Raw genomic sequence first — 24956 nt, 5'->3', positions numbered from 1 at the left:
CAGCACATAGTCTCGACCCCCCCCACCGGCCTCGATGAGGCTCTTCATGGGTCTGGGCTAGTATTCCCCCCTTTGTGTCTAGGGACCTACCCCACCAGCAGTAGGTCTTGTTATCCAAGGCACAAACTAAAAGATCGAACCCTATGTACGAGTTGTCAGTGACCGCGTTATTAGAATGGCTGTAACCTTTCAACCAAATGTTTGAGCTTCAAAACGTTCAGTGGCTGTTGAGGCTTTTCATTCACCTTAGCGGCCGCGTGTGGCAAACTCTTCGGTACCTGTGAATTCAGACGAGGACATCTGTCTGTGATATCGCAATGTGTTTCACCAGTTGGAGTCATCGGGTCAGTTGTGGGACTGACACCGTTAGTGTCATTGTAAGGGGTGACAGTGCACCACAAAGCGGAAGATGTATTTATCATCAGAAGCAGAGTACACTCTGCACGTCAATGCTTTTATCGCTGAGACGACTGCAGTGCTTGTGGAAGTGTGTGGTCAGTGGAGAAGGCACTGTGACCTGTGACCATGCGTGGTTGGATTTCCAATCCATCAGTAGGAGTTAACGATCCATCAAGTCTGCTCCGAGTAGCAGGGGTTCAGATTCGAAGCTGGTAACATACACAGGGTGAACAAGTGATGCGTCCTAGAAGTGTAGTTTCAGCATGATTCTCAATGTGAGAGGCAAGGTAGTCTGAGTGAAACCTCGAAGTGTAGTTTCACATTTTTCCACTTCTAACCAATGTTAAGTTGCCTTCAAAGCCATTTTGAGATCATTGAACAATGTTTGAGAGATGAGCGATATTGTCGGGCCCGAATCAATTAGCGCATGACAAGTTAAGCAGCCCTCCAGGACTGTTTCCAGGTATGGCTGTTTTGAGTTGTGTTTAGTGGACATATTCCTTTGTATCAGAGTCTATAGACAAAGCCTGTGGACTTGTGTCTTGACCAATTGGGTCCTGGATAGGGTCTCGAGTGAGAGAAATTGTCACGATCATCGTCCTCCTCGTCTGAGGAGGAGGAGTAGTTGGAAGGATTGGAGTACCAAAATGCAGCGTGGTATGTGTTCATCATGAATTTAATAAACAGAGAACACTTGAACAAACTATACAAAACAATAAACGAACAACGACCGTGAAGCTATATACGAAATGTGCTGACACAAGCAACTAACATAGACAATCACCCACAACCCACAATGACAAAACAGGCTACCTAAATATGGTTCCCAATCAGAGACAACGACTAACACCTGCCTCTGATTGAGAACCATATCAGGCCAAACACAGAAACAGACAAACTAGACATCCAACATAGAATGCCCACTCAGATCACACCCTGACCAAACAAACATAGAAACATACAAAGCAAACTATGGTCAGGGCGTGACAGAAATGTGATTTTTAATGTCCTTGCTAACGGTGTTAATTCCTGCGGACCTGGTGTCCAGTAATTCCTTGTTTAGTCCTTGTGACATATCTTTTACCTTTTCCTCAAATATTCTCACTTTAGTTTTTCATGTAGTAGAACTTGTTGAGAACATTGGTCAACATTTTGATCGTCCTTGAACCCCTTCTTACCCTTGTGTTCTGACACTCTATGTGGGTTGGGTACAGGAACGTAGCGATAAGGTTGATCAGTTTGATCAGGGCGACGTACTTTACAGTTATTTCAACCGTGGTGGGTATTGGTTTCTGCCAAGAAACCGTTGTTGTGTTTCGTCTCTCAACGCTCCAATACCTGATAATGCACTCTCTAACTGGAGTGAGTGCTGCTGGTAAAACTTCAAAACCGAGATGTGAGGGCTCTTATCATTGCGTGCTTTTGATGCCTCAAAAGCTGTGCTTGCAAGCTCTCTGAGTTGGGGCTGTAGGGCCCAAGTAGGTAATGAAGGTGGGACACATGTTCGACAGAAGAGGGGTCAAAGGTGCAGAAGGTATTGACGAGTTTGTCAAGGCATTCCATGCCAAGAGGGCGGAGAGGGTTGGCTTCATCCTGTGGGGAAATTGGGGCCGAAAGGCCAAGAGGAGAAGCCAAACTTTGGCTTTGTTGGCGAAGAGGTGCCATATTACTCTGTGCCGAATGGTCAAGAGGAGAAGACTTAGGGACACATGAGAGAAGCAAAGTCTAAAACATTCTTTCTTCTTCACTCTTTTGAGTACCGAGCTCCGGTTGCTTGGTTGGGTAGTCAATCTGTAGAGCTTGACCATTCTGGACTTCCTCCAGATGGTAACTAAGTGTGGTATTCTGCTGCATTTGCAGAGTCCACTTGAGTACTTAGAGTACTGATTTTAGACTCGTGAGTGTGGCACTTGCTCCATTTGGCCTCATACTTATCTGTCATGGTTTGCAGGTAAAGGACTTGAGTATGGAGCGAGAGTTTCAGTGATGAAAGTCTTCAGTTTTGTAGATTTCTTAACCATTTGTTGGTTCGATACCGTCTGCCTGGTTGGTCTATAGAGTAGTAGCCATTTCAACGTGGGGACTCCCGTCCCTGTGTTTTATTGACTAAATCTTCTTCTCTCTTGAAAGTTTCAGAGTTCTAGTCATTACATACCTTTCAGCTCACGCTGTTGGTCTCGTTGGCCTAATGTAAATTTGGTCACGAGTGGGTTTTATACAGTCTGGAAAAAGGGGGAATTCCGTGACGACAATGTCATGTCTGTACTCACGTGGGTGTGGCCACTGACTAGGGTAAGACATCATAATTGAAACAATTCTCTCATTTAGAAGGCTAACATCAAATTACATCTTCTCACAAATAGTTTCATATTTAATCATATACTGTACGTTCCACAACGTTTAGATGTAAGTCTGGTAATGGGGAACTATACACATTCAGAGATAGTTATTTTGTTCTACCGTCTTTAGTTGCATCACAAATTATAGAATCATAAAACACGGGACGAGATGTTAAAAACTGTCCATTGTGCCAATAGATGGAATGCACTCACATGAGATTTGCCGTGATGTTGACAGAGTGGCATGGGAGGTTTATTTCTTAGACTGGGGTAAGATGTCAATTTTGGGACACATCCTCAGTAGTGTGCCTTCGAATCAGTGGGTGTTTCGGCCTTTAATCACTAAACACCCTCATCAAAGGTGGCCAGCTAAAGGGTAATCAAGCCTTAGCTTGTGTCCCATGCCCAATTAAGATGTCCCACGGGACTATGCAAGGCAGGGGCGTCCTCTTCCCTGAGCCAGGCATACAGCTGACCGCATACCTCATATGCCCTCCTCAAGTTGGAGGGATCTGAATTGGGTTCTCAGGTGGGGGTGGGGGGGTCATGAAGTTACAGCCCAGCAAGGGTCCTTCCGTTTGATCCAGATCCACTGGCTGCCTCTTTCAGCTGCTTGAGAAACTGCTCTGACGGTCTGCCGCAGAGCCTGTCCATGGATTCCAAGTTCTTTCAGCAACCTGATGATGGAAGAAGCCACGAATCCTCTGCATCCCACTTCAACTGGCCAGACCTTTGCATTCCAGCCACGCTGAGTTGCGTCTGCTGCCAACTCTGTGTAACGCAGTTTCTTACGCTCGTAGGCCTCTTCAACAGAGTTTTCCCACGGGACTGTGAGCTCTATGATGTACACAGCCTTTCGTGAAGGGGACCAGAGTACCATGTCTGGCCTAAGGTTGGTAGAAGCAATCTCTGGTGGAAAAATGAGTTGCTGGCCAATATCGACAAGCATCTTCCAGTCCCGGGCCATGGCTAGGTGTCCAGTTTCTGGCTTTGTAGGAGGATACTTGGGCCTTTTCTGTCCCTCCCGGATGAATGTTGTTGTTTTGACGGGATTGCTTGTTTTTGGAGGTAATGAATTGGTTGCACTCCTCTTGGTCTCAAGTGCTGCAGCCAGGCTCTTGAGGACCTGATTGTGCCTCCAGGTGTAGCGGCCTTGTGAGAGGCTGGTCTTGCAACCTGTCATTATATGCCTGAGAGTCGCTGGAGCTGGGCAGAGGGGGCAGGTTGAGTCCTCGCCATACCATTGATGTAGATTTTTTGGTGATGGAAGCACATCATAAACAGCTCTTATGATGAAGCTGATGTTGCTTGCCTCCATTTGCCAAAGCTCACTCCAGTTGATCTTTCTCCTCTCCAGGCCTTCCCACCGCGTCCATTGCCCTTGTTTAGCAAGAGAGACAGTCTTTGCACTTCTTGCAGTCTCCTCCTGTCTGCGCACCTCCTCGACCACCAGCTTCCTGCGTTCAGATGTTGTTGCCTTATGGAACGTTGGTTTGCTTGCTGCCAGGCCAAAGCCTCCTCTTCCATGCTGGATATTCCCCACAATGTCTTGGTGTCTCAGGGCTGATGTTGCTTGCTGCACAGCCTTGGATGATGTCCATTTCCGTCCAGTTTGTAGGAGAGGTGCAGCCTTGCTAATGGTCTGGTCTTTGGAGTCCTTCAATGTCATCTGAAGTCTTACTTTAGAGCACTTGTACTCCTCCGTTAGACTTGTAAGAGGTAGTTCAAGGACCCCTTTGCCATACAGGCCGATGTTACTCAGGCATCGTGGGACACCCAGCCATTTCTTCACGTATGAGGTAATGGTTCGCTCCATCTTCTCCACTGTTGTTATTGGGACCTCATAGACGGTGAGTTACCCGGGGGAGAAGTCCAAACTGTAGGCACCAAAGCTTGAGCCTCCCAGGCAGTAGGGTCTTGTTGATGTTCTCAAGACCGTCGGCGATGTCCTGCCTTACTTGCTGCACTTGATCTTTATCCCGGAGGCTTTCGTTGTACCATCTACCCAGGCTCTTGATGGGTTGCTCAGACACCGTTGGTATCGGGTCATCTCCAATGCAGAACCTCACATCTTTAAGCTGTCCCTTGACTATGGAGATGCTTCGAGATTTGCTTGGCTTGATTTTCATCCGGGCCCACTTGATGTTATCCTGCAGTTTTGCAAGTAGCCGCCTGGTGCATGCTGCAGTGGTGGTCAGTATAGTCATGTCATCCATGTATGCTCGGATAGGTGGGAGACGGAACCCTTCCTTAGTTTTCTCACCGCCGACCACCCATCTCGATGCCCTGATGATGACTTCCATGGCCATACGTCACCCCGCTCCTCCGCTCTCTCCACTGGCTTCCAGTTGAAGCTCGCATCCGCTACAAGACCATGGTGCTTGCCTACGGAGCTGTGAGGGGAACGGCACCTCAGTACCTCCAGGCTCTGATCAGGCCCTACACCCAAACAAGGGCACTGCGTTCATCCACCTCTGGCCTGCTCGCCTCCCTACCACTGAGGAAGTACAGTTCCCGCGCAGCCCAGTCAAAACTGTTCGCTGCTCTGGCCCCCCAATGGTGGAACAAACTCCCTCACGACACCAGGACAGCGGAGTCAATCACCACCTTCCGGAGACACCTGAAACCCCACCTCTTTCAGGAATACCTAGGATAGGATAAAGTAATCCTTCTCACCCCCCTTAAAAGATTTAGATGCACTATTGTAAAGTGGCTGTTCCACTGGATGTCTTAAGGTGAACGCACCAATTTGTAAGTTGCTCTGGATAAGAGCGTCTGCTAAATGACTTAAATGTAAATGTAAGGCCAGAGGAGAAATTGTACAGCCTGGCATTATGCCTACTTCCAAGCGCTGCCATGTTATTGTGAAGTCAGGTGTTGTGAAACACAATTGCAGGTCTTGGAAATAGGCCTTTACCATTTGTAGTGATGGGTTCTGGTACGTGGAAAATGTTGAAGGATTCCCAGAGGAGTTCATGGGGAACTGAGCCAAAGGCATTGGCCAGGTCGAGGAAGATGACATAGAGGTCTCTCTTGTCCTTCTTAGCTGTTTGGATCTGGTGCCAAATCATACTAGTATGTTCCAGGCAACCAGAGAAACCAGGAATGCCTGCTTTCTGTACAGATGTATCAATATACTTGTTCCTTTCCAGATAAGTGGACAGCCTCTGTGCTATTATACTGAAAAAGATCTTCCCTTCGACGTTGAGAAGGGAGATTGGTCGGAATTGACTGATGTCTGTCACATCCTTCTCTTTCGGGATTAGCACACCACCAGCCCTTCGCCATGCCTATTATTTCCTTCTGCCACACTATCCTCATGAGCCTCCAAAGAAAGCGTAGAACATCCGGGGCGTTCTTGTAGAGCTTGTATGGTACTCCATTAGGCCCAGGAGCAGAGGCCGCTCTTGCTCTTCGGACAACGTTCTCTACTTCCCTCCATTTTGGAGGGTCAGTGTCCAGATTGAATTCTGGTGGTTGAATAGGTGGGATGTCATGTGGGATGACTATCTGCTCATGCCTTTTCATGTCCTGGTGGACCTTTTCCAGATGTTCTTCCAGTTCAGGCTTTGGAGTTTTTAGGATTCCGCACTTTTCCTTTGCGAAGAGATCTTTGACAAACTTAAAGGGGTTTTTATAGAACCGTGTTCTTGAGTGTACCTTCTTCCTACGAAGTTTCCTTAAGTTTTCCGCTCTTCGCAAGGTTGCCAGCCGACATTTAATGTCTGCTTGGAGTAGCATGAGACCTTCTCTCTCTGCATCAGAGGCCCTCTTCCACTGCTTCCTCAGCTGCCTTCTCTCTCTGACAAGTATCTCGATCTCCTGCTGTCTCCTAGATTTGGCTGGCGGGGGTGGTGTCTTGCCACTTCTCCTTTCGTTTACTCCAAAGCGCTCTTCTCCGTAGTGGTAGATAATGTCTCCCATCCTTTCAAGCTTTTTCTCTGCTGTTCCTACCTGTTGTTCCAAGATTTTTGTCAGGTCGTTGTTGATTGTTTCCCACTCTCTCTTTTCAACAGCTTTGGGCCACTTCACACTCGGTCTGTGCCCTTTGATCTTTTCCTCTTTTAGAGGTCTCTGTGGTTGGGTGAGTTCATCCACCGGCATTTCTGTGCTTGTGTTATCCTCCTCAGTTACAGGGGTGCTGATGCTCTGCGAACTTTGGTTTGCGTCCCGTCGCTGTGCTTCATTCGACTGATTTGACTGGCTGCTTCGTAAGAAGTACTGGTCAATGCGAGATCCCTGTCTCTGCTCTCCCAAGCACCTTTTCCTCCCTTGATGGATCCTTAACCCCCTTGCCGATGTTACTCTCTCCCAACCACAGCTGCACACCTGAAGTGTGTGTCCTGCTGCTGTTATGGTTGTCTCATGTGCTGTGTTCCTACTCGTAGTCGTTTCCGTTCCTGGGTCCGTAACAGTGTGATCAGTCGTTGAGCCATCTTGCGCCCCAGCTCTCGCAGGCTCTAGGGGTATGTTCCTTTGTTGACTTTCAGTAGCACTTAGCGGGTGTCTCCAACATACTGAAACAGCGTCGGAGACTGCCAACATGGGTAGCAAGCCCATGACAGCCCCAGTGGGGTCTATTCCCTCCGGTCAACTGTCTCTCCAAGCTGTCACACAGACTTTCCTATGTTGTCAGCTGTCCTTTCACAGCTGTCCTTGAACAAATTCAACAGGAGTGTTCTTTAAATACACATGGACCATTCCAAATGTTTGGAATACAGTAATACTGTTGAATTTTTCAACCTTTTGATGTTACCGTACTACGTCTCTCTCTCTGGTAACAAAGGGATTTAACTTCCATTTCTGAGAGTGGGATAGAGAGTTTTTCTGCAGGTCTTTATGACCATCATAAAACTGGAGAGAGAGAAGGGGGGATGGGGAGGGTGCCTATGATTCTCACCCTAAGGGCACATCATGACACTAGTGACCCTCAGGAAGAACCAGAAAGACGTTGAAATGGTATATGAAACAAAATTATATAAAGGAAGGATAGGCTAAAAACTGAATGAAAAGTGACAGTGAAATGTGTGTGGTTATTACTGATTACTGTTATAGTGGTTCATATTTAACACAATACAAATAGAGAAAACAGACCTGTCGGGGCATATAATTAAAACATTCTAGAGCGCACACAAAGGAACTCGGCAGGTTCAATGTACTGTCATTGCGCACAACTTTATGTCATGCTTCAATAACCTATTTGGTTTGGGTCTCCAAATTCCATCCCCACAAGTCATGAGGCCATTTCTTTAAAAATAGCAACGTTGGGTTGTTGATGCTGGGTTATTCAGATATGACCCAGCAGGTCAGATCAGGAGGCTGGAGGCATGGCTTAGCAGGGGTGTGACTTCTGGATAGTTAATTTTGGCCACCTGTGAGAGTAAATGTCATTCCTGTTCACCTGTTCTCTTGTATTGCTAACATATTTCAAGGTTGCACACCTTCTGTTTTATAGATTCAATAGAGCATAAAGAAGTATATGAGTTCCTTATGAGCCAATGGAAATCCACATAATGGGATAGTTACCACTGTTACAATATGTAATTAACCTTTTCGCAATTGAGTTACCAATATCTCTAATGGTCGCCCCAGCATGAGTTTTTTTATATGCGTGATGTCAGAATGCACACACTGTACCAAAATGTGATTGTTACGCAACAGGACAGTTAACCCGCGCTGCCCTTAAACCATGACCCAAGCTACCTGCTAATTATTTATAGTCTATATTTCAACTTTACAGTTTGTTATTATTTTCTAACAAGTTTTATTTGAATTGATGTGTGTTCCACCTTATTAATTCACATAGAAGTAGCCCATTTCATTGTTGCGGACAATTTTTGTTTGTGCTGTTCTTGACTGGACAAACATCTCTCTTCAAAGAGAGCCCAAGCTACTCCCTTGTGTTTCCCCAGATCAAGTATGCAGACATTTGCGCTGTCTAGCACAAACTTTTCCCCCTTGGTACATTTTCTAGCTGGGACTAGAATTGCCTTCACTGTTTCTTTCCTTAAAATATATATATTTGTATATATTTTATTTTATTTTTGTTTTTCTACTGTAGCATACTCTATGTATGTACGGAGCACAATGTATTACTGTTTTATTCACATGTTTTCAAATACAGATGACAAATCATGCATTCCAATTCTTGCGTAGATTGTAATGGGCACATATGTGACCAACCGGCTCAAATCAGTCTTATGTAGTTTTTTTAAAATGGGAAATTGCCATGAAACTGAAGATCTCATTCAATGCTGTGTACTGCTCCCTTCACAGAAGAGCGCAAACTGTCTCTAACCAGAATTGAGAGGAGTGCACAACAAGTCCTCAACTGGCAGCTTCATTAAATAATACTTGCAAAACACCAGACTCAATGTCAACAGTGAAGAGGCGACTCTGGTATGCTGGCCTTCTAGTCAGAGTTGCAAAGAAAAAGCCATATCTCAGACTGGTCAATAAAAAGAAAAGATTAAGATGAGCAAAATAACAGACACTGGACAGAGGAACTCTTTTTTTAATAATCATTTAGCCTTTTAAAACTTCTTAGGGTTGCAATCCCGTTAACGGGATGATATAACAACGACCAGTGAAAGTGCATGGCGCCAAATTCAAAACAACAGAAATCTCATTCAAATTCCTCAAACATGCATGTATTTTATACCGTTTTAAAGGTAATCTTGTTGTTAATCCCACCACAGTGTCCAACTTCAAATATGCTTTACAGCAAAAGCACCACAAACGATTATGTTAGGTCACCACCAAGCCAAAGAAAAAAGCACAGCCATTTTTCCAGCCAAAGATAGGAGTCACAAAAAGCACAAATAGAGATAAAATAATCACTAACCTTTGATGATCTTCATCAGATGACACTCATAGGACTTCATGTTACACAATACATGTATGTTTTTACATTGGCACATTACGTTCACTAGGTCCAAAAACATCCAGTGATTTTGCATAGCCACATCGATTCAACAGAAATACTCATCATAAATGTAGATGATCATTCAAGTTATACACATGGAATTATAGATATACCTCTCCTTAATGCAACCGCTGTGTCAGATTTTTAAAAAACTTTACGGAAAAAGCAAATCATGCAATAATCTGAGACGGCGCTCAGAAAAATAATCACATTAGCCGCCATTTTGGAGTCAAATTACATGATAAATATTCCCTTACCTTTGATGATCATCAGAATGCACTCCCAGGAATCCTAGTTCCACAATAAATGCTTGATTTGTTCGATAATGTCCGTTATTTATGTCCAAGTAGCTTCTTTTGTTAGCATTAGGTACACATATTCAAACGCTTGTGCATTACTTCGGACAAAAACTTTAAAAGTTATATTACAGGTGGAAGAAACATTTCAAACTAAGTACAGAATCAATCATTAGGATGTTTTTATCATAAATCTTCAATAAAGTTCCAACCGGAGAATTCCTTTGTGTCTAGAGGAGCAACGGAACGCAAGTTGATATCATGTGGAATGCGCATGACCAGGAAATGGCTCTCTGCCAGTAACCTGACTCATTCAACTCTTATTCAGTCCCACACACAGTAGAATCCTCAATCAAGTTTCTAAAGACGGTTGACATCTAGTGGAATCACTAGGAAGTGCAACTTCATTCATTTCCCAATGTGAATTGAATAGGGCCTGGGTTGAAAATATACCATCCTCAGATTTCTCACTTCCTGTTTGGATTTCTTCTCAGGTTTTTGCCTGCCATATGAGTTCTGCTATACTCACAGACATCATTCAGACAGTTTTAGAAACTTCAGAGTGTTTTCTACCCAATACCAATAATAATATGCATATATTAGCAACTGAGACTGAGGAGCAGGCCGTTTACTCTGGGCACCTCTGGGCACCTTTCATCCAAGCTACTCAATACTGCCCCTGCAGCCATAAGAAGTTAAATTGATAAACTTGGATTAGCTAACACAATGTGGCATTGGAATACATGAGTGATGTTTGTTGAAAATGGGTCTCTGTACGCTGATGTAGATATTGCATTAAAAATCTGCCGTTTCCAGCTACAATAGTCATTTACAACATTAACCATGTCTACACTGTATTTCTGATCAATTTGATGTGATTTTCTTTCAAAAACAAGGACAATTCTTAGTGACCCCAAACTTTTGAACAGTAGTGTATATATCCATTTATGTTCTTGATCCGTATAACGGAGGAAATTTTGCTTAATTGTTGAGCAAAATCAAAGTTGTAATGCATCCTGATGTCTTTGCTTGCTGGTTCAGTAGGGGCCCCCAGAGACAGCTGCAGGTCTTGACAGGTGGTCTTGCAGTCAGAAACCATCTTCTGGTAGACATACCACTCAGTCTGAACAAGCAGGAGATGCTGCTCTTGCTTCTTCAGCTTGGCTGATTAACCTGTTGCTTCTACTCGGGACGCTTGCGTCCCAACTAGAGCTCTGGAAATGCAAATGTGCTACGCTAAATGCTAATAGTATTAGTTAAAACTCAAAAGTTCATTAAAATACACATGCAGGGTATCGAATTAAAGCTACACTCGTTGTGAATCCAGGCAACAAGTCAGATTTTTAAAATGCTTTTCGGCGAAAGCATGAGAAGCTATTATCTGATAGCATGCAACACCCCAAAAGACCCACAGGGGACGTAAACACAATAATTAGCATTTCGGCGCTACACAAACCGCACAATAAAATAGAAAACATTCATTACCTTTCACCATCTTCTTTGTTGGCACTCCTAGATGTCCCATAAACACTATTTGGGTCTTTATTTCGATTAAATCGGTCCATATAAAGCCTAGATATCGTTATATGTAGACTGTGTGATAAACGAAAAAAACATTGTTTCAAAACGTAACGTCATTTTTTTAAATTCAAAAAGTCGACGATAAACTTTCACAAAACACTTCGAAATACGTTTGTAATGCAACTTTAGGTATTAGTAAACGTTAATAAGCGATAAAATTCATCAGGAGGCGATGTAAAGATCATTAGCTGTCCGTCTGGAAAAATGTCCGGCTAGAAACTCAACGAAAATATCCGGTCCTAGACCGGAGGAGATACGGTGTCCTGTATGTGTTTGACCAAGAAAAAACTCGAAGGGAAATGACAAGACTCTAGACACCGTGTGGAAGCTGTAGGTACTGCAACCTCAGTCAATTAATTGTGGTTCACGTTTATCAATGGGTTCAAGTAGCGCATGGATATATTTTCCCATTTTCAGTGATCAGTTTTTCCTGTGCTTTTCGATGTAAATGCCGTTCTGGTAAAGCCACAGCAGTGATTTAACCAGTTTTTTAAACGTCTGAGTGTTTTCTATCCACACAGACTAAGCAAATGCATATACTATATTCCTGGCATGAGTAGCAGGGCGCTGAAATGTTGCGCGATTTTTAACAGAATGTTCAAAAAAGTAGAGGGTCGACTTAAGAGGTTAACAAAGGGCTAAACTGTGTTTTGCAATATTGCACTTGTGATTTCATGAATATGAATATTTTTTTGTAATAGCGTTTGCTGACGAAAATGATCCCGCTAACGGGATGGGTAGCACCAAGAAGTTAATTTCAGCAGGCTAACACCAAAAGTGTTTTCTCATTTTTCTGTTTCAGAAATGGCTTTTTTCTGGCCACACTTCCATAAAGCCCAGGTCTGTGGAGTGTACGGCTTAAATTGGTCCTATGGACAGATACTCCAATCTCCGCTGTGGAGCTTTGCAGCTCCTTCATTGTCCTTTGTTAATTTCATTTCACCAACTTGGACTATTTTGTGTTTGTCCATTACATGAAATCCAAATAAAAATCAATTTAATTTACAGGTTGTAATGCAGAAAAATAGGAAAAACGCCAAGGGGGATGAATACTTTTGCAAGTCACTTTTTGTATACCTCTTCATATGAAGTATGAATGAATAAGGAATGCCAAACTTGTGTGACTGACAATTTTATTCTCACAGCTTCTTGCCGTGGAGATGGACACACCAGAAAGATTCAGCGCCACAGCGGACATCATCATACATCTCCTCGACACCAACGACAATGCTCCCAAGTTCTCCTCCGTTTACTACATTGCCAGAATCCCGGAAAACTCTCCCGGCAACTCCAATGTTGTGTCTGTGACCGTAAGTCTCACCCCATTCCCATTCCCTCCCACCTAAAAATACATCCCAAAGCCCATGCGCCATTCACTCGAGGTGGAGGCATGGAGATTTGTACAAAATTATGAATTGAGACATCTATTCTCTAAATATAGAGTTATTGGGTTAGAATAATATGTAAAAACATGTAGATAAAGCAAGGGGAGGTAAACTGCCAGATGGCTCTAACTTTAATTTTGTTGTGTAAATACAGTGCCTTGCAAAAGTATTAATCCCACTTGGCGTTTTTCTTATTTTGTTGCATTACATCCTGTAATTTAAATGGACTTTTATTTGGATTTCATGTAATTTACACAAAATAGTTCAAATTTGGTGAAGTGAAATTTTTTAATTACATTTTTAAATTAAAATTGAAAAAAAAAAAAAAAAAAAATGAAAAAGGGGTGCGTCCATATGTATTCACCTATTTTGCTATGAAGCCCCTAAATAAGATCTGGTGCAACCAATTACATTCAGAAGTCCTATAAATAGTTAGATTGCACACAGGTGGACTTTATTTAAGTGTCACATGATCTGTCACATGATCTGAGTATATTTACACACACCTGTTCTGAAAGGCCCCAGAGTCTGCAGCACCATTAAGCAAGGAGCACCACCAAGCAAGCGGCACCATGAAGACCAAGGAGCTCTCTCTCTTGCAGCATATTGTAAATTATGGTGTGTTGTGTGAAAATGTTGTGGCCGGAGAAAGAATTGCTGTATTTCGAAAGCTATTGTAATTCCACCCCACAGAATACAGTACCGTACTGTATTTTTGGAGTGCCAAAATATTTTGACCACCAGTGGGTGCATGGTATTGTTGTTTCTGGCTCATTCACATATTTTAGGGCATGCCTCGTAATAGGTCATATTTGTTTTACCCGTGAGTGAGAATGCTATACCAATTTAACCCACATCTCGATATAATTAACTTGTAATGGTTTTCCTCCTCTTCGTCTGAAGAGGAGGTGTAGCAAGGATCGGACCAAGATGCGGCGTGGTAAGTGTCCATGGTTGTTTATTTAAAAACATGAACTGAACACTCAATGAATACAAAACAATAAACGTGAACAAAACCGAAACAGTACCGTGTGGCGAACAGACACGGAAACAATCACCCACAAACACACAGTGAAACCCAGGCTACCTAAGTATGATTCTCAATCAGAGACAACTAATGACACCTGCCTCTGATTGAGAACCATACTAGGCCGAAACATAGAAATTCCCAAAACCAAGAAAAACAAACATAGACAACCCACCCAACTCACGCCCTGACCATACTAAATAAATACAAAACAAAGGAAATTAAGGTCAGAACGTGACATAACTATTATTATGAAATGTTTAAGGGAGAGATTGGAGTGGTAGAAAGTCTTTAACCTTAAATGGTTGAGCATTTGTCTATTTTACTCTGTAGTTGCTGTCAGTTTAGAGGCCTTTGCAATAAAGCCTCTAGAAGTGCAAGTGATAAACATTAACATGCTGTCATGTTTGTAAACACCTTACCTAACAGCCAACCTGCTTACACCAATCCCTTGTAATTACAGTAAAAAAAGTTAAATACAAACCGCTTCAATCAACATGTCATTCATTCATTCCTATTATAGTAGCATTTACTTTTTTTTTACAGTATATTAGCAAATACTGAATTTTACTTGCCACCGAGCTGCCTGTAAGCTAAGGTCAAAATCATGGTAACCCCCTTTACAGTAAGGTTATTATAGTAAACTGAAAATAAAAACTAAAATTGCTAAAACAATTTCGTTAACTGAAATAAAAACAAAAAACATTTTTAAAAATCTAACTATACCGAAACTATTACATTTTATGGCAAAACACACCAATAAACCCCATCAAATTATGTTTAGTTTTAGGTTTCTTTTCGTCTAAACTTTGGGAAAAAAAATCAAATGACTTTCTTCATTTTTTAAAATGGGGTTTTCAAGCTGTTTTTCGAGCTGCGGAATCTGGTAGGTAAATGCTGCCAATAGATGCCATTGTTTCAAATTAGCCTAGCTTGTGCATCACTATCACTAGCTAAAAGGGCAAATATCAAAGGGCGAGCACAGAGCGTGATTGACTGTACCAAACTAGAACAGCTTGTGAAGTTGCTGGAGCCATTCACAATCCAACTTCAAATTGACAACCAGTCACTGTCTGATGTGCTGCTGTGCCTTCTCAAACTTGAGGCACAATACTGTTGGAAAACAGTTGGCACAGGTCCTCCAGAAGCCACTGCTTGAGTGCTTTGCATGCATACTGAATCCTCTGACAGACAACTTCACTTCAACCCCTGCAGCAACTTGCTTGATGGACTCAAGTGTGTTTCGCTCAACAGAGATGGAGACACTAATGAGGGAAACAGAGTATTTTCTACTTCAGAAAATCAGAGAGTACAGCCGTTGAGCAGCAGGACACCAGAAATATGCTCGCATGAAAAAAATTCCGCAAGCATCTCGACCACAGTGCTTCAGAAATATAGCTTTCTTGCATCGAAGATTGTGTCTTCGAGGGTCACCTGGCAGGGCATTAAGTGTCCCGTGTGAGCTGTGGAAATACCTGGAAGATGTGAAGGAGGGCATGTTTACAGTGTCAGCAGATCTGGCAGGCAAGGATGGCTGTTAATCCTAAACTGTGCCCTGTGGTGCTGGATCTGGTTTCTGCCCCTGCATCCCAAGTGTTCGTGGAGAAAATACAGTGCCTTGCGAAAGTATTCGGCCCCCTTGAACTTTGCGACCTTTTGCCACATTTCAGGCTTTAAACATAAAGATATAAAACTGTATTTTTTTGTGAAGAATCAACAACAAGTGGGACACAATCATGAAGTGGAACGACATTTATTGGATATTTCACATTTTTTTAACATTTCAAAAACTGAAAAATTAGGCGTGCAAAATTATTCAGCCCCTTTACTTTCAGTGCAGCAAACTCTCTCCAGAAGTTCAGTGAGGATCTCTGAATGATCCAATGTTGACCTAAATGACTAATGATGATAAATACAATCCACCTGTGTGTAATCAAGTCTCCGTATAAATGCACCTGCACTGTGATAGTCTCAGAGGTCCGTTAAAAGCGCAGAGAGCATCATGAAGAACAAGGAACACACCAGGCAGGTCCGAGATACTGTTGTGAAGAAGTTTAAAGCCGGATTTGGATACAAAAAGATTTCCCAAGCTTTAAACATCCCAAGGAGCACTGTGCAAGCGATAATATTGAAATGGAAGGAGTATCAGACCACTGCAAATCTACCAAGACCTGGCCGTCCCTCTAAACTTTCAACTCATACAAGGAGAAGACTGATCAGAGATGCAGCCAAGAGGCCCATGATCACTCTGGATGAACTGCAGAGATCTACAGCTGAGGTGGGAGACTCTGTCCATAGGACAACAATCAGTCATATATTGCACAAATCTGGCCTTTATGGAAGAGTGGCAAGAAGAAAGCCATTTCTTAAAGATATCCATAAAAAGTGTCATTTAAAGTTTGCCACAAGCCACCTGGGAGACACACCAAACATGTGGAAGAAGGTGCTCTGGTCAGATGAAACCAAAATTGACCTTTTTGGCAACAATGCAAAATGTTATGTTTGGCGTAAAAGCAACACAGCTCATCACCCTGAACACATCATCCCCACTGTCAAACATGGTGGTGGCAGCATCATGGTTTGGGCCTGCTTTTCTTCAGCAGGGACAGGGAAGATGGTTAAAATTGATGGGAAGATGGATGGAGCCAAATACAGGACCATTCTGGAAGAAAACCTGAAGGAGTCTGCAAAAGAACTGAGACTGGGACGGAGATTTGTCTTCCAACAAGACAATGATCCAAAACATAAAGCAAAATCTACAATGGAATGGTTCAAAAATAAACATATCCAGGTGTTAGAATGGCCAAGTCAAAGTCCAGACCTGAATCCAATCGAGAATCTGTGGAAAGAAATTAAAACTGCTGTTCACAAATGCTCTCCATCCAACCTCACTGAGCTCGAGCTGTTTTGCAAGGAGGAATGGGAAAAAAATGTCAGTCTCTCGATGTGCAAAACTGATAGAGACATACCCCAAGCGACTTACAGCTGTAATCGCAGCAAAAGGTGGCGCTACAAAGTATTAACTTAAGGGGGCTGAATAATTTTGCACGCCCAATTTTTCAGTTTTTGATTTGTTAAAAAAGTTTGAAATATCCAATAAATGTCGTTCCACTTCATAATTGTGTCCCACTTGTTGTTGATTCTTCACAAAAAAATACAGTTTTATATCTTTATGTTTGAAGCCTGAAATGTGGCAAAAGGTCGCAAAGTTCAAGGGGGCCGAATACTTTCGCAAGGCACTGTATTCTCTGTCTGTGGATAACTGTCATCAGGCCTGGAGAAACCGAACGACCACCTCTCTGGTACGCAGAGTCTTCTTGAAGATAAACCAAAAAATCTTGTTTGATTGAAGAGAAACAAACACACAAACTGGCTGGCTCAGATCCAATCAATTCCAAGTTTATTGGTCTCGTACACAGATTTGCAGGTGTTTTCCAACAGTGCAGTAATAATCAATAATAATCATAATCCCAACATTTTTATAAAGAAACTAAGAAATATCAGAACGAGCACTGTCTGTAATATAAATAAATGCACACAGTGCCTTCGGAATGTATTCTGACCCACATTTTGTTAATTGACAGCCATAATCTAAAATTGATTAAATAAATACAAATCCTCAGCAATATACACACATTACCCCATAATGACAAAGTGAAAACATGATTATAGAAATGTTTTCAAATGTATAAAACATAAAAAAAGATACCTTATTTACATAAGTATTCAGACCCTTTGCTATGAGCCTATATTGAACTCAGAGGCATCCTATTTCCATTGATCATCCTTGATGTTTCTACAACTTGGAGACCACCTGTGGTAAATTCAATTGATTGGAACATGATTTGGAAAGGCACACACCTGTCTATATAAGGTTGCACAGTTGACAGTGCATGTCAGAGCAAAAACCAAGCCATAGGTCAAAGGAATTGTCCATAGAGCGCCGAGACACCATTTAGTTGAGGCACAGATCTGGGGAAGGGTACCAAAAAATATCTGCAGCAAGAACACAATGGCTTCCATCATTCTTAAATGGAAGAATTTTGGAACCACCAAGACTCTTCTTAGTGTCCGCCAGGCAAACTGAGCAATCGGGAAGAAGGGCCTTGGTCAGGGAGGTTACCAATAACCCAATGATCACTCTGACAGGGCTCCAGAGTTCCTCTGTGGAGATGGGAGAACCTTCCAGAAGGACAACCAACTCCGCAGCACTCCACCAATCAGGCCTTTGTGGTAGAGTGGCCAGATGCAAGCCACTCCTCAGTAAAAGGCACATGACAACACGCTTGGAGTTTGCCAAAAGCCACCTAAGACTCTCAGATCATGAGAAACAAGATTCTCTTGGGTCTGAATGCAAAGTGTCATGTCTGGAGGAAACCTGGCACCATCCCTATGGTGAAGTTTGGGAGTGGCAGCATCATGCTTTGGGGATGTTTTTTAGTGGCAGGGACTGGGAGACTAGTCAGGATCGAGGAGAAGATGAACAGAGCAAAGTACAGAGATCCTTGATGAAAACCTGCTCCAGAGTGCTAAGGACCACAGACTGGGGTGAAGGTTCACTTTCCAAAAGCAAAATGACCCTAAGCACACAACCAAGACATATATATATATATATATATCATGGTGTTTTATAGACAGTATGGACAGTATATGAATAGAAAAGGTGTGTACTGCAGCAGTAGTTATATAGGATACACCATGACTAGAATACAAATACAAATATAAATTAAGTGAGTTAAACAGTATATAAACATGATTAAAATGACCGGTGTTCAAAGACTATGTCCATAGGGCAGCGGTCTCTAAGGTGCAGAGTAGAGTTCCCGGGTTGCAGCTGGCTAGTAACAGTGATTAAGTTTCAGGGCAGGGCACTGGGCAGAGATTGGATAGGGGTGACTGTTAAACAGCTTAATTCTCCAGGCCATCAGACTGTTAATCTGACTCTCGGTCCCAGCTTTGGTACATTTGTATTGTCTCAGCCTTCTACATGGAAGAGGAGTGAACAGGACATGGCTCAGGTGGGGTGAGGTCCTTGAAGATCTTGCCCTTCCTGTGACACCGGGTGCTATAGATGTCCTGGAGGGCAGGCAGTGCAAGTAGGTGATGCGTTGGCCTGACCGCACCACCCTCTGGAGAGCCCTGCAATTGCCCTAACAGGTCGTGATACAGCCTGACAGGATGCTCTCAATTGTGCATCTGTAGAAGTTCATGAGGTTCTTACGGGCCAAGCCAAATTACATCTGCCTCCTGTGTTTGAATAGGCACTGTTGCACCTTCTTCACCACACTGTCTGTGTGAAGGGATCATTTCAGGTCATCAGTGATGTGCACGCACATGAACTTGAAACTTTTTACCCTCTCCACTGCGGCCCCATCCTTGTGGATGGGAAGGTGCTCTCTCTGCCGTCCCCTGTAGTCCACAATCAGCTCCTTCATTTTGTTGACGGTGGGTGAGAGGTTATTTTCTTAGCACCACTCCGCCAGGGCTCTCACCTCTCTGTAGCTTGTCTCATCGTTGTTGGGAATCAGGCCTACCACTGTAGTGTCGTAAGCAAACTTGAGTTGGGGACGTACATAGCCACACAATCATGAGTGAACAGGGAACACAGGAGGGGGCTGAACACGCACCTCTGTGGAGCCTGAAAATGCTTTTTAGTCACCATCGATCCATGTTTCAGTTTCGTTTTGTTTTGTCCGTAACATATCACGTTCCTTATTTACCCTCTGGCATACATTCCTGTTCTATCCGCGATTGTTTATGTCGTTAGTGGTGTTATGTGCTAGTGTTTTTGTATGTTCCTATTTGGAATTTTGCTTGATATTGTGAGTGAACTCCGTTATGTTACTCAATACCTGTGTCCTGCGCCTGACTCCGCCATAACTCTGCACCCAATCGCTGACACTCAGTGGTGCGCAGGTCACCCAATTGCTAATAACCCATCCGCAACCACCCGACTATATGTGATAAAGGGAAAATCTGAGACCCTAACCCTTGATATAGAACATGCTCTGTAGGCTGCAGCCTTTCTTGGGCCTTATTTAGATGTGTTTCTGCTTATAATTTTGGTAAACAATTTTTGGGTCAACTTGATACATGCAGCTTCTCTTCTGTCATATGTTTCCCTAGAAGACTAAAGAAACCATTACTCAACAATAATGTAATAAATGTATAGAATGAATGCTTCAATCTAGTTGGCATCAGTAAAGTTCTCTGTCATCTCTGATTCTTTTGCAGAGCAAAGATGTTTAGACCGGTGAGAAAATGTATAAAAAAACAACAACAAAAAGATTTTATATGTAACATTTCCAAATGACATCAGTATGACCTGTTATCAGGAAATAGATAGCTGTGAAAACAACCAACATGTTTCTGATAGGATTTCAGTTTGGCTTGGATGTATATTTTATGCGGTTGAAATACTATCAGCTTTTATTACACTGATAAAGATAGAACCTCTACAGATGGTAACTAATTGCGCATTCACATTGTCTGAAGATACTGAAAGAAAGAAATCATACACAATGTATACAACAGTGTATAATTTTACTTCAAAAAATGCTTAATTCTGCAGGAGAATATGAAAGCTATGTGAAAGTTTATAGATCTACAGTCCATGTTCAGATTTCAGTTTCCATTTATCCCATCTGAACAGTAGGCTACAGTTCCCTTGACGTGCCTGAAGTCCCAATCTTGTGACTGACGAATTTGTTTAGCACCTCACAATCATCAGACATAACACAGCCAGCACTGCTATCATCCTCTTTTACCACTTCACCAAATCTTTCCCAAACCTGGCCCTCCTTCTCTTTAATTTCAACTCACAGCTTTTCTTTTATTGAATTAAACTCCGACCATGTCCTTTTTGCCTCCATGGATCAACTTTTTCTGGAACATTTGCCGATTGGCGTGTAGGCTATTTGGCACGCATACAGTTAGGCATGCCAAATAAATTATAGGCCTACAACACATATTGTAAATGGCTCTTAGCTTCCCATGCAGAGGCTACTTTCTGTCCCTAACACTGAAACTAAATAATACAAAAACTAAATAGAAACGTTTTTATGCAACACTAAACTAAATAAAAACAACTAAATCACCTCTGAAAACAAACTGAAACTAAAAAGAAATCTAAAAACGAATAGAAATAAAAAACAAATATAAAATTCCAAAACTATAATACCCTTGCTTCACAGTGTAGGTGACCTCATGTTATTGTCTACCTTGATTAGGGGATTTAGGAGTCAATACCGTTTCTACTCATTCCTTTCAGAATATGGAATTGAAAGAAATCATTATAGAAAATCAGAGGGAATATTTAATTCAATGCTAATTGTTTTAATCTGTCAAGAAACGTTGGTGTCTAATCAAATAGATGTCTTGTTTTGTGTTCTTTGTCTCTCTCTCTGTCTCTCTCTCACACACATAGGCAACAGATCCAGATTCAGGCTTTTGGGGAGAAGTCAAGTACTCAATCTACGGCTCAGGGGCTGACTTGTGAGTAGTCTCTCTCTCTCATATATATATATATATATATATATATATATATATATATATATATCCATGGAGTGATTGTCAATAATGAGCCAGGGATTCAGTAGATATACTAGTTGTTGAGGATCCAGCTGACCAGAATAAACCCCTTACATGACATTATTAGTGGGCGATGTAAACTATTTATCAATACGGAGAAGAATACGCCCAGGCTCACCACACAAAATAGCCCTTGTCTGGTATGAAAATGACAACAAAGTAGAGGGTTATTTTATTATAGGAACATCTAAGATTTTGCCAAAAGAGTGTTAATAAATAGATAAATAACTACAAATAAATTAAGACTTGTGGTTATGCTGAACCAATGATGATGAAACAAATAATGTATGTAAGGTAGCTCAAATGAACCTGAACTAAAAGTAATGGTTCACTTTGAGGCCAACTCAAATTCAACCAGTATGTTAAACAATAAGGTGCTGGCAGAGATGCTCTCTATGAGTGAGCACTAAAGTGGGCTAAAGTAGATATCTCACTGTAAGCTGTGGATAATTGCAGTGGCATTACATTTCCATTATTCTCTTTTTATAGTTGAACATACCTCCTTTATTGTGCATTCACATAAGCTTACTAGCCTGTCTGAGGATGTGCTTGTATTTTCATTCTGCTCTATTTTATTAGATTTCAAACAGAGCCCAGTGTAAACCAAATGGCAAAATACTCAAAAGTAATTGAAATACATATTTCAAATAGATTTTTCCACAACTTTTTTTTCTTCACACTTTTCACACTTTTTCACACCACATTCCAAACCGTGCCCGTCAAGACAATGTGCTGTAGGACGTTGGTACCCAGCCAGGCTCCAAGACAATGTGCTGTAGGATGTTGGTACCCAGCCAGGCTCCAAGACAATGTGCTGTAGGATGTAAGGGAATGCCCCCCTGAAATGGACAAAAATGAATTGGGACTTATTGGCACCGTACAAAACATATACACGATGTACAATACCACTCAAATGGACGTTGCTTCATTAAAAACCTATTGCAAATGCCATATGGAAAATGCCAAGTGTCACAAAGCAAAAATCCAATAGATGGCGAGTACAATCCACGGTAAATGTTCAGATTGCAAATGCACATCAAGTCAAGACCCAAGGGTCACATTTTTTACATTTTATTTTTTATTTTTTATTTATCACCCCCTTAAAAAAAGTGCTTTCTGGACCGTTCTTCGAAATTCTTTCGATTTCTTTTCTCTCAATTAAGAACTGTATGAACATACTTTAGTCATATATTTTTTAATTGTCCATAAGGCATATGTTTTGTCAATTTGCAATATGATTTCAAAGGAAGTTAAATGTCGAAGTCAAAAGTCAGTGAACCATTGCCAAATGCCATAAGAAATGTCTAAATGCAACATGAAAGTATTGAAAGTGCCAAATCAGGATGTTATGTCCATTTGTCATGTACGATCATGGGAAGTTAGTTTCCAAACCCAAAAGTCAGTGAACCATGTCCAAATGGCATTTATACTGCCCAAATGATATATAACGTCCACAATGACCACCGTGCCCCTATTGGATGGGCACGGGTGGAGGGTGCTCCCTACCCAACAGTAGACCCCTTGCACCCCCCTAAAGGCATAAAAAAACATTTTAAAAATGTGCTCCTGGTAACCCATTCCAATCACCAGGCACACGGCTGTCCATTTGCAACATGTTTCAATGGGCATTTACTATCACGAATTTGACATGCTCAAAAATACTGCAGAAATGCAAAATTGACTGGCCCGCTGAACTCGGCATGGCCGGGCAGTGATAGTGGTTCCTCTCCATTGCTCGTTGTGTTGATTTCATCATGTCCATCTGGTAATGTTTTTTCACTGTTGAATCTTATTGCAAAAGTACTATCCATTTGCAATATGTTTCATTGGGCATTTACTATCACGAATTTGACATGCTCAAAAATACTGCAGAAACACAAACTTGACAAGCCCGATGAACTCGAGATGGCCGGAATTTGATACTGGTTCCTCTCCATCGCTCATTGATGTTGATTTCAGAATGTGAATTTGGTGATGGTCTATCACTGTTTAAACATCTGGCAAATGGACAAAGTCAGCCAGCAAGTCACCATCCATCAGTCAATTAGATATCATTCTTACACCAAACTGATACAAACTGAAACCACACCCACTTTTTCCAACTCGTTTAGAAGCCAACTATCACATATTTCAGAGCAGGCCCAAAATTCACAGCGCCTTCTGTTTAACCTGTAGTGACGCCCAGCCCGTGAACGGGACCGTTATCATCATCTGACACTAATTAGCATAACGCAACGGACATGAATCTTCCTAGAAAATATTCCTATTCATGAAAATCACAAGTGAAATATATTGGAACACAGCTTAGCCTTTTGTTAATCACCCTGTCATCTCAGATTTTCAAAATATGCTTTACAGCCAACGCTAGACAAGCATTTGTGTAAGTTTATCATAGCCTAGCATAGCATTATGCCCTGCTAGCAGCAGGCAAACTTGTCACGGAAATCAGAAAACCAATCAAATTAAATCGTTTACCTTTGATGAACTTCGGATGTTTTCACTCACGAGACTCCCAGGTAGACAGCCAAAGTTCATGTTTTCCCAAAATATTATTTTTGTAGGCGAAATAGCTCCGTTTGTTCTTCACTTTTGGCTGAGAAATCGCCCGGAAATTGCGGTCACCACAACGCCGAAAAATATTCCAAATTATCTCCATAATGTCGATATAAACATGGCAAACGTTGTTTAGAATCCATCCTCAAGGTGTTTTTCTAATATCTAATCGATAATATATCAGTCGGGACAATTCGTTTTTCACTCTGACCGATTGGAGTAATGGCTACCTCTGTATTTTACGCGAGAATCTCTCTCGGAGCCACCATGTGACCACTTACGCAATGTGCCCGCCTACGGCTATTCTTCAACAGAAATGCGTAAAACTATGTCACAATGCTATAGACACCTTGGGGAATACGTAGAAAGCGTAAGCTCGTTGATGGTACATTCACAGCCAAATAGGGAGTCATTGGAACGCAGCGCTTTCAAAACCTGGGGCACTTTGGGATTTTCTCAGGCTTTCGCTTGCAACATCAGTTCTGTTATACTCACAGACAATATTTTTACAGTTTTGGAAACGTTAGTGTTTTCCATCGAAAGATGTCAAATATATGCCTATTCTAGCATCTTTTCCTGACAAAATATCCCGTTTTAAACGGGATATAACACCAAGGGGTTAAACCATAATAACCAAGAGGTTAAACCATAATAAAAACATAAAACACGTAGTTACATTCTAGCTGCGGGTCCAGTTCTGACATTATGTGTAGGCCTAGCTGAGGCGACCCCGAATCGCCCGAAAGTTTCAGCTCGATAGCTCCGGACGGAAACGTTAGGGTCCGTCTCTGTGGGCCGAGGCAGTTTCAATCAAAAAAAATCTGACACAGCAGTTGCATTAACGTCCGAAAGCGGACGTGA

General features: G+C 42.1%; 1 protein-coding gene across 1 annotated transcript in view; it reads left to right on the top strand.

The window, feature by feature from the left end:
• LOC115143960 (cadherin-related family member 1-like) overlaps window positions 1-24956 on the top strand; it is a 155553-nt gene that overhangs the window by 111235 nt on the left and 19362 nt on the right. Inside the window, exons 13-14 of the mRNA XM_065002382.1 lie at window positions 12686-12850; window positions 21379-21446. Coding sequence (XP_064858454.1) covers window positions 12686-12850; window positions 21379-21446 — 233 coding nt within the window. The remainder of the gene's footprint in view (window positions 1-12685; window positions 12851-21378; window positions 21447-24956) is intronic.

The sequence above is a fragment of the Oncorhynchus nerka genome, linkage group LG16, assembly GCF_034236695.1.
Source record: "Oncorhynchus nerka isolate Pitt River linkage group LG16, Oner_Uvic_2.0, whole genome shotgun sequence".
In the NCBI taxonomy this organism is placed as follows: domain Eukaryota; kingdom Metazoa; phylum Chordata; class Actinopteri; order Salmoniformes; family Salmonidae; genus Oncorhynchus; species Oncorhynchus nerka.
Note: the sequence above shows the minus strand (reverse complement) of the source record. Positions and strands in the feature narration are given on the sequence as shown.